General features: G+C 31.8%; 1 protein-coding gene across 1 annotated transcript; it reads right to left on the reverse strand.

Annotated features, from left to right (window-relative positions):
* Positions 1–473: 473 nt before the first annotated feature.
* On the reverse strand, positions 474–10,121 carry LOC129947519 (syntaxin-4). The gene is made up of 9 exons (XM_056058107.1): positions 9,619–10,121; positions 9,310–9,539; positions 9,008–9,094; positions 3,988–4,081; positions 3,672–3,914; positions 3,467–3,540; positions 3,170–3,307; positions 1,045–1,155; positions 474–975 (listed from the first exon to the last, which is right to left on the reverse strand). The coding sequence occupies exons 2-9, from the start codon at positions 9,340–9,342 to the stop codon at positions 907–909; spliced, it is 849 nt and encodes a 282-aa protein (XP_055914082.1). The 5' UTR covers positions 9,343–9,539; positions 9,619–10,121; the 3' UTR covers positions 474–906.
* Positions 10,122–10,355: the final 234 nt, after the last annotated feature.

Consider the following 10,355-nt stretch of genomic DNA (forward strand, 5'->3'; position numbering starts at 1 on the left):
TTGTCGCCTCGTTAACAACATCCGATATAATGAAAAAAAGTAAAAATGACAACACCTTTTATGTGAAGATTTATTTGTTGTCTTCTTTTCGTAACAAGCTTCGTTTTAACAGCATCGTTGGTTGATTAGATGTTTAGACCTGCCCCCATCTCTATTCATCAGAGGTAATCATTTCAGCTTTTAAGGATGATGAATTAGGTAAAGTGCTTTCGAATTTGTCGTGAAAAATTTAATGATCCATCATATTTACCGTATACTAACCAGAAAGTATAGAGACAGAGTAAGACTTCAAAAGAGGTACTTTGTTTTTTAAAAATGGTTTTGCTTTCAAGGAACACACTAGTTGACGGTTTTTTCAGTTTTTGAAATGTGTGTTATGCTTTCAGCTTTCGACTTATGAAAGGGTCATACAAGTTGGCGTTTGATGCAAGATTAGTAACAAAATGAATACACTAAATCTTTTCTTCTCAATGCATTTTATTATTAACAAAATTGGTAACAAAAATGTAATTTTTATTATACGTCTAAAAAGGAATAAATAGGTACCTTTGTGTGTTTTTGGCAAAAACTTCAATTATAAAAATATATAAACTATATAACCAACTTGAGTTTAATAATACACGTAACAAAATTGAATTATTCAACTATTTATATAAATAAAATGTGTTTACAAAAAATAAGTGCAAAACTACATTGTTATCCTAATTTTAATTCAAATCATTCAATATTTCTATCCATTCCAATTTGAAAACAAAACAATTTACTATTCTAAGAATACTTTTGTGTATCTATAAAATTATATTTATATTTATAAATGAAAATAACAAATTTGTGTTTTAGAGCCAAAGGCTAAAAAACCCACGAACTAAAATTAAATTAGAAAAACATATTCTATGAACTCTAATATTAATACACTGCTACTAATATCAATATTAATAAAATTGTTAGCAATATCACCACAAGTATTATTTTTTTCTGAAATAAATAAAGTTAAATATTATTGTAAAAAATGAGGAATAAATAAATCATGAAGTTGAGACATACTTTTCGAGTCTTTTTCTTTAAAACGTGGGCTTGCTCAAGTTCATCAGCTCCTTTGTCTACGTGCAGTGTTGCCTGCTGAGCATGATATTCCACCAGCTGGATTGTTTCACTCTAAAAAAAAATAAAAATACAATACAATTAGAATAAAATAAAAAGAATTAAGTTAAATACATAAAATAAAATAAAATAAAATACAATAAAAAAAATACAATACAATTAAATTAAATATAATTAAAAGAATTTAGAATTTCATGGCCGCGTATGACAGTATTAACATAGGAGAACTTTGCAGACCAAAATCTAGGGTTGGCATCCCTGTCCAACTTTTCCGTTTTTGCAGAATGACTTTAGATAATGCACGCTGCTCTATGATGGTCAAAAAAACAACAATTCTTCTAACTTCTTCTACTCAGATACGCCGATTTTTTTCAGGAGCAAATGGATCTAGTGGTTAATGAGTGCAAGACCAAGTGGTTGCTATCATCATAAAATGGCACAACTACGTCTTGGACAAAACGACACCAATTCAGACAACGACACCTGCGACGGCGCTGAAAACAAACGCAGAATAAATCAGTCAAATCGCTGCTTCTTTGGACTTAGAAGGTTATGAAGTAGTGAAATCCTTTCTAGAACAGTTAGAGTCTCCCCTTATCATTCTGTTTCCAATGTATGGCTGATGCTTGGTCCATCTCAATGTAAGATGTGTACGTCGAAGGATGCTGCCTAGTCTTCTTACAGGAACAAAAACATTCTAACTTCAAAACGAATAAAATTAGAAACTCAAAATCTTCATTATTTTATAATAATTAAGGACATTCACTCCACCTAAATTTCAACTTTATAGCAAGAGTAGGATTTGAGAAAGAGCACTTTACAAAAATTGCACAAATCGTAAATGACTGACTGACCGGTCATCAAAATAATGAACCATCTTCCGACAATGTAGAACCTTGGAATTATTTACGAAAATAAAACTTTTTGTGCAATAAAATTACATTATTAAGATTTTTTTCAATTTAAAGGGCGTGGTATCCAACCACTTTAAATGGATTTGGTAAGGTTTAAAAGCATGATTGAGTTAAGCCAAGTAAAAAGGTTTAAATGTTACAAAGGAAGATGATTTGTTTAAGAAATCGTGAAAACAAGTGAGTTTTAAAATTAACCACACCGAAATTTACAAAGGTTTGATTAATGTCATCCTTTCGGATTCTCTGGAGATGAAAAGGGTAGAATGAGCTTTCTAGAATTCAAAGTCCATGCAAAAATTTACCCCTGAGTCCTGGAAAACGTATAAGAGCCCACCGTGCTTGAGTTTGACCAACATTTTTCGAACGGCACTGTAGAAACAATTCATAATAGTACAAGATAATTAATTTCCTATCTTTTATTTGCCAAGTTATCCGTTACTTTTCTCAATTCATTAGGTTCCACAAATGTTGCCACCAGTAAAATAAACAGCCAAAATAAACTTATATTTAACTCATGTACATTCAGAACTTTTGTACTTTTAAAAACTTTTTACTCAGATTTCTAGTATCAAAATAGACCTAGGCTCCTTTTTTAACATATGTCTTTTAGGTGATATGCTTTTCGAAAAAATTATAAGAGTCGGTCACTTTTTAATACTTGCTTTTTACCCAAAATAATTTTAAGAATTGTTTGAGTTGTTGTTTCGGAGAATAATTTACTATTGAGTTTTTAAGTGAACGGTGATTGAAATCTTCTTATGATTATAAACTAATCTATCAAAATTTCACGGTCACATAGCAGACAAACAATTTGTATTGTTCTGTGAAAGAAACCCTCATTATCAAGGTCAAAGTCATAACTCAAAATTTATCACTTCATTTGAAAAGATATTTTCTACCAAAATAAAATCACACTAGTACTAAAGAAAATAAAGAACACACATTAATTAATTTTAAAATAGTTCCACTTCTGATGAATGAAGTTAGAAGAACAAAATATTATGACGCGGTCCTAGCAATGAGCTTAATTATTTCATTACTTTTGTCTGTCCAATGATTTAGTTTAAAGTTCTTCTAGGTTCGATTTATTTACAAACTTAAGATATCTGCATTATCTGTTTATATACATATTTTCTACAGAAGTGTTTCCTTACCTGCTCTAATACTAGGTTCTGTATTCGGACGAATAACGCATGAACATCTTCCAAGGACTTCTCGAGCTTCTTCAGCTCTGAAAATCTATCCATCAAGTCCCGCAGGGTCCGTCTTTCCTTTTCGGTTTCTTCTAAAATCTAAATTACTAAAATTTAACTTTTCTTACTTTTGGAACTTGAACAATACAAAAAATTAAAATTAAAATAAAATAATATCAAAGTAATGAATGATTTTCTTCTTCTTCTAAACAGGACGAAAAAATTTAAGAAAAACTTTGAAAACTCAAATTAACTTACATTTCCCACAAAAAGTGATGTTGTTTTATTGGCAATTAGTTCTTCGACTTCTTCTTCTGTAGAATTAAAGTTCACTAAAAATAAGAACAAAAATAATTCAAAGATGAAAATGTTGCTTTTTCTTCAATACGGAATACGGATGGATAGTCGTCCCGACCCATCCCGTCCGTCGCCATATATACTGAGAAAGAATTAGGTCACGTACTGATTTTGGAATGCAATTGAAGGTTTTTCTTCAGTTTATCTTCGTACGATTGCAGGAAAGTTTCATTGCGAGTCCAAATGTTGATATAGGATTGGTGGAGTCCATAAAATAGGGTTCGTTTCATTCTGGCTTCCAGACAGTAGTCATCTTCAGGTGGAAGATTCGCTTTGAAATCCTTAAATTTCATCATAAGTTGTGTACCGATTTTTAGATTTTCATTTCGTAATTCTTCTAGTTCTTTTTCTATAATTTAAAATAAATTTTGTTCATTGAAATAAATGTTAAGTAAAATAAATAAGGAAATTGTTTAACAAACCGTTGAAATTTCTAATATTTATCGATTGGACCATACGATTCATGGTTTCCAAATTGGAAACTATCGTACCCAGAAGAATACGAATCTCCGTGTACTGAAAAATAAATGTGAAGAAAATCGTTAAGATTAAGTGTGATTTAAAGAGATAATGCTTAACGATAAAATGAAGATATGTAGATGAGAGACTCAAAATTTTAGAAAAGTTTTATGGATTTTTTCAATTTTTTCAAGTGTCATAAGAACATTAGGTTTTACGTTTATTAATTGTGTTAAAGGTTAAGTAGACGCATGAACAACTTTTATATTAATTTGGTTAAACGCTGTTGAACGTATTCGTCCTTCTTTTAAAAATTATTTCACAGATTAGGTGTGTGATGAAATAGACGTGTTATTATTTCAAATTGGCATTTAAATTATTTTATAAGAATAGATTTGAATGTTATTTTTCCAGCTTATTGGTCGCGTTCGGCGCTTAATCCAAAACTAGCCGGATAGATTATTGCTTTTGTAATTGCATATGAAAAAAAGCTAAGAAACAAATTATCTGTTGCCAAAAAAATGTTAAGCTAACTCGAAATGTTTGGTATGTTAGATTTAGGAAAGAGTTGTTTGTGTTTGATAATTTTTGGTTTTCTGATATCGTGTTGTTTGTTTATTATTTGACTTTTGTTTTCATAGAAAGAAATTTGGACACAAATTTAAAAATATATATTAGTTTTATTTCAATATTTTTTGCTAAGATTTGAAATAGAATATTTCCTCTTTTTCCAATGTTTTTACTTTTGTTTTGACAGATAATGATACCTATCCGGTTTTGGTCATAAAAAAACATATCCGATATAAAGGTATTTCAGATAGCCTATAGGATTGCGAACCGAAGGTTTCATAATATTTAACAGTTCAAAGTTATCCAATGCATGACTGCCCTTATTTTTGTCTGGTGTAATTTTCGTAAGCTACTTTTTATTTTAGGGATCAAGTACATTCTTTTGCAATTTACTTCAAACCTATAGGAAAAGAATTATCTGAAAGCTTTATAGCTCAAGTAATTCCACTTGAAATACGTGCGAAAAATTCGATGTAGTCTAAAATATTAATAAAAGCATATTTTTGGTAAAAACAACAATGCTACAAAATAACTTCCCAAAAATGTATTCCTTTTTTTTCGACAAAATGGAGGCAGGAAGACTTGGACTTTATCTATATCTGGCTCTTTTTTGAGTGTTTTTAAAAAACTTTGAAATGAGTTTTTGCCAAATATTCAAACAAAATATAAAAACACGTCGAGTTACGGAATAAGGATCAAAATGAAGAAAATGTTTTCAACTTGAAATCCTTAGAAGTAGTTAGAAAGTAGCTAATTAGGGTCGAAATCGGCAGTATTTGAACATAAAAAAAACTAACTATCTTCGTGGTTCCGTTGTTTTTTCTTTTTATGTTGCGTTCAGACCTCGGGGTCGAAAACCTGGACTAAGACCAAAGGCACATAAAGACCTAGACAAAAGTTGGATGTACCGAATGTATGTAAATGGCTCTTGCTGTCTGCGTGAAGAGACTATACTTGAAAAAATAGTATTGTTGATGTAGTTGTTTCCAATTTTCTAAACAACTAATAAATGTATATTTTTAGATTTTTATGTTTCGGTTTTGTTCACTAATTGAGAAGAACATTGGTAACTTAAAAAATAGTACTCAATAACATACACAAATTAAAAACAATTTTTTGTTTAGTTCATTTTTCTTTTTTTTTTAATTTGAGGTTTGAAATTATTTTTTTTATACTATGGACGATAGCCTATTTTTTTATAAAAGTTTTTAGAAAATTGTCTTTAAGAAAATGTATATCATAGTTATATCACAATAATGCATAGTTCTAGGCGTTGGTTTCCAATCGTTGATATTGTATGCCACTTTTATGTATTATTACCCCTCCCGCTTAGAAGCCGGAATATGATTGTATTAATAAAAATCCTCCTAGCAAGTCTGACTCAGGCAATAGCGTACGCCGACGATCTAATTGCGTACAGAACGGCTCCAAAAATTGAGGTTATCAAGACACTTTTGCAGGGCGACTTCTACAAGAAGCAATATTGCGATGACTGGAAGTTGAAAATCAACATTCAGAAATGCGAAACTATTCTGTTCAGGACTCCGCTGTAAGGTATACGAGAAAAAACTGGAAAATCTAGTGATCGTTGGACCAAATCGACAGCCACTGGCGAATAAAAGTGTAGTAAGGTACCTTGGCATCTGGTTGAATCAATACTTGTATTTCGACATACATATGAGTGCTGCTCTGGCCAGAGCTTTTGCAATGACAAAACGGTTGTTTTTTTTACCAGCCGTCTTGACAGCAGGGTAAAGGCGATTTGCTACATAGTCCTTATCCGGCCGATGATTGACTATGAGTGTCCGGTATGGTTCAAAGTTGCCCCATCTTATATGGAAACGATTCGAAGTTTGAGAGACAATGTCTGCGACGTTCCCTTGCACTATACAGAACACCAGAATTAGAGTACAAACATTACAATTCCAACCAGGTTCTATACAACAGAGCCAACATAAACAGAAGAGATAATTTCTTGCTGAAGCTTGATAGGGGTCACATTGCGACAGCGATGTCGTCCACTAACAGCTTAATTTTTGGGGCTTACTACCCCAACAATGAAAGGGCAGTCAATAATAACAAAAAAAAAGCTTACTGTGGCTGTTCTAGTTTTTAAGTAGTTTTAAAGTATTTTTAAGTAGTATTATTGGTTTTGGTTAGTTTTAAGTAGCTTAAGTATTATAATGGGATTCGGGTTTTTTATTTAGTTTTAAGTTTTATATAAAATAAAAAATAATGATAAAGATATTAACTTTTTTTTTTAATTCTCTTGGTTTTAGATTAAGTTCTTGTTATTTAGTATTAAAATTGTTCCTAGGCCGAAAAGCAGTAGTTATGAGATAATGAATTAACTTAGAGCACGCGCATAGGGCCAGTAAGATATTTTTTAAGTTTTTTAAATTTACGCTAGTTTTTTAAGAATTTTTGTCTAGCTTTAAGAAAACTTAAAGATTTTTATATAATAAAAAAAATCTTACTTCAGGGTATATAATAATCGAAAAAATCGTGAACTTCACAAGGTTTTTCTGTGGTTCTTGGACATTTTGTATGCGGTGCTCGAGGTCAGAAACTTGAATTACAAATAAGGCCAACATCATAAACAAAAACTCAGAACTAGCGCATTTAACGCATGGTCTTAAGTATAAGTTAGTGGACTAAAAGTACTATTTTTTTTTTCAATTTCGATATTTCAAAAATAGACCAACATTTTTTAACGAAATTTACCTTAAAAGGTACTTTATAACTGCATACAAAAAGTATTTCTAAACAAAAATTAAAAAAATTTATATTTAAAAAATTGACTTAAAAAAAATCGCTTAAAGGATTTTCGAACACAAAAAAAACTATACAGTATGGTGTTCTCGAGAATCTAAGTGCCATTTAAATTTTTGAACATAAACTTATTGTGCAGGTATATTTATAAACCGTAAAACATAGGTACAATTTTTAAACAGACCTCTTGAATACAAACGAAAGTTTGTCTGACCCAGTCGTGCATTTTATTCCAAAACAATACGGTTTTCGACTTATTTGAAAAAAATTTCTTCGATCTGCCTTCACTAAATTTTATTGCTCAAGCCCAAAATAAGCAAAGTCTTAAGGTAGTGTAATAGAAGTTTAAATTAATCTCTTTACCAGAATTCAGCTTTGTCAACATTTATTTCGAAGTAAGACTATTTTGTATACCATTTTTCTGGTCTATTATGTTAAGGCCTGCAATAGATATTAAACTATGTACTTAATTATGTTTTCGAAAATACGCTTAAACGATAAAATGCTATTAGACATCGATGTCATATGATCTTCAAGTATTCATTTCAATAAAATTGGCACCCCTGACAGTAATAAATTCAAGTTCTATCTTTAAGCTCGGTAGTGTTTCTCATATATTTATTACGAACTGATTCATAAATATGTATGTAAACAAACTACGTGCCGCTCACTCATTTTGTTTTTGTTGTCTTAAGTTTACTTTAAAAGTTTAAATTAAATAAAACAAAACAACCACATTTAAGTACCAATTAAAAAAAAACTATAGGTAAAACTTCTCAGAACTGTTTTAAAGCTTGTTCTGATGATGCGTGAATCAGTATTTGCAGATTGCAGAACTTTCTTGTCAAGCTGGTTTCGATTTTAACTTCTTTGTATTTGGAAACCAAAATGTGCATATAATTTAGTTTATGGCGGCTTTTTCGCATTTCTTTAAAAACTTGTTTGTTTTAAGCCTTCTATACAAATATTTACGTCTATGGTTGGTATTTAAAAATATCGCATTTCATATTCAAAACCAAAACAACGACAAAAAAGAAAAAGTTTTTATAGATCGAATTTAAAATATGTGCTATTCGAGTACTTTGAGTCACGTTCCACTAAACATTATGACATCGAACTTATCAAATAAATAATAGACAAATTGTTGTACCCCTTGTCGTGGCACTCGTACAATTATTCATATGCAAGCGCCCTTATTGTTGTTGCAATCGTTTAAAATCTTAGACTGCATCAAAATAAAAAAAAAAAAAATAGAATTCACATCATTAAGAGGCATGTGCCTGAAAGATCACCTTGTCACATTTTACACTTTTTTCTTTCTGTTTAGTCATTTTAAGAAAAAGTTGTTTAACACAAATATTAATAATTATGTCATTGACTTTTTCTCCATCGTAATAAATCTTAAAATCTTAACACAATTTTACATCAGAATCCTAATTTCTGAATTTGAATCACTCTCGATCATTTAGCACACTTTTTCGAGCTTTAACCACGGAAGACGATTGCGCAAAATACAAAAACTTGGTCTTGACTGCGGCTTAACATGAATCCGATGGATGTATGATGTTGTGTATCTCAATTTCTATCTTTCTTCAGTTAAATTGATTACGATAGATATAAGTACTAAGGTTATATAATTACCGGGTTAAGAATTGCATTGACGTTAGTGTTGAGTTCAGTCATGTTCACAGCTTGGTCCAGCGATCCGTTGGAGGTTTGAAGCGACCTCTGTAACCGAGATAATTTATTTTATGTTTTTTAATAGCTGTATTTTAGTCTTGGTGGTTATTTCAATACAATAATAATTAGCGTTGTAATTATCATAGCCCAACTCGTCGTAGTCGTTTGCACATTGATAAGATATACAAAATCTACAGAGACTGCGACGACAACGGCTACGACTACGGAGGTGCTCGTACCTTGCCGAGCTTTCGGTGTCTTACCTGCAATAGATCGGGCAATCTGTCCCTAACCATTTTCGAAGCTGTTGTTTTGATAAGAGCGGCAATCTGGAGACTTCTTTTAAGATGGTTCACCTAGTTCTAGCCGATGATTTTCACTCAACAAGGTCTTGATTTATGTAAATGCACTTTTTTATAACATGATCACGCCGCGCTGCCGACCCGGTTCGTAACTTATGTATGACCTAAATTCTCCGGTACTTAATAATTTTCTGAGATAGCGCGAAAATAAATAAATTGTATTCTACTTTTTTTCATAAAAACCGAACAAAAATTCGTTTGTGTTCTCACCGAAAAGTTGCGATAAGCAAGAAAATAAGAATACAAAGGTAAACCTTTATCTCTTGCAGTTAAAGGGGGCTGATAGCAAAAGTTAGAGGTGGTTGGTTTCCAAAAAGGTGGCAAGCTTTCGGAGCGGCTATAGCTGCTGATACCTGCTTGTAACTCTCTTTCTCTCGCTTTATGTCTGTTATTATTTGTTATCACATCACGCACTAGATACAAAAGTATCTATGTTATAGATTCGACTATATTTGATACACCAAGCACCGCACTACACCGCAACGTACCACACAACCACTGACTGTGTCAAATATGTGCTTTAATTAATCCGGTCGTATTCATATCCGTTTCGGTTACAATGCAAATATCCAAATTAATTACGCGCACAGCACTCAAGAAAATGTGTTATACCAAATTTGCTTTTGTTAATTCCTTAAGATACTTTTGTATCTTATAAGTTTAGTGGGCGGGGGTTGATATCGATGCTGTCGCACTGTAGTTACTACCGTTGTCGACCGTATCGAGTCTTGCAATAGGTAGACTCTGGCTATGATGGAGAGCGCGTCTTGATGGCGAGTGGAATGGAGCTTTTGTCACGATCGCACTTCAAGTATAAAGTACAAACGCGACGACGACGACCGACAAGGCGACACGGGAAAGAACTTAATTGAAATGAAAATGGAATTTGTGCTACAAAGAATACTGAGACGAATGTCGTCGTCGAAGTCGAAGGCGAAGGCAGTTGG

Source organism: Eupeodes corollae, chromosome 2 (genome assembly GCF_945859685.1).
Source record: "Eupeodes corollae chromosome 2, idEupCoro1.1, whole genome shotgun sequence".
Taxonomy (NCBI): Eukaryota; Metazoa; Arthropoda; class Insecta; order Diptera; family Syrphidae; genus Eupeodes; species Eupeodes corollae.

What these genes read in the sequence shown, in the direction of transcription:
- LOC129947519 (XM_056058107.1), bottom strand. Translation starts at nt 9,342, where the DNA reads ATGGTTAGGGACAGATTGCCCGATCTATTGCAG. An exon ending in GATTGCCCGATCTATTGCAG is followed by an intron (nt 9,095 to 9,309) that starts GTAAGACACCGA and finishes TCTCGGTTACAG; the next exon opens with AGGTCGCTTCAAACCTCCAA. An exon ending in CATCACTTTTTGTGGGAAAT is followed by an intron (nt 3,308 to 3,466) that starts GTAAGTTAATTT and finishes TTAGTAATTTAG; the next exon opens with ATTTTAGAAGAAACCGAAAA.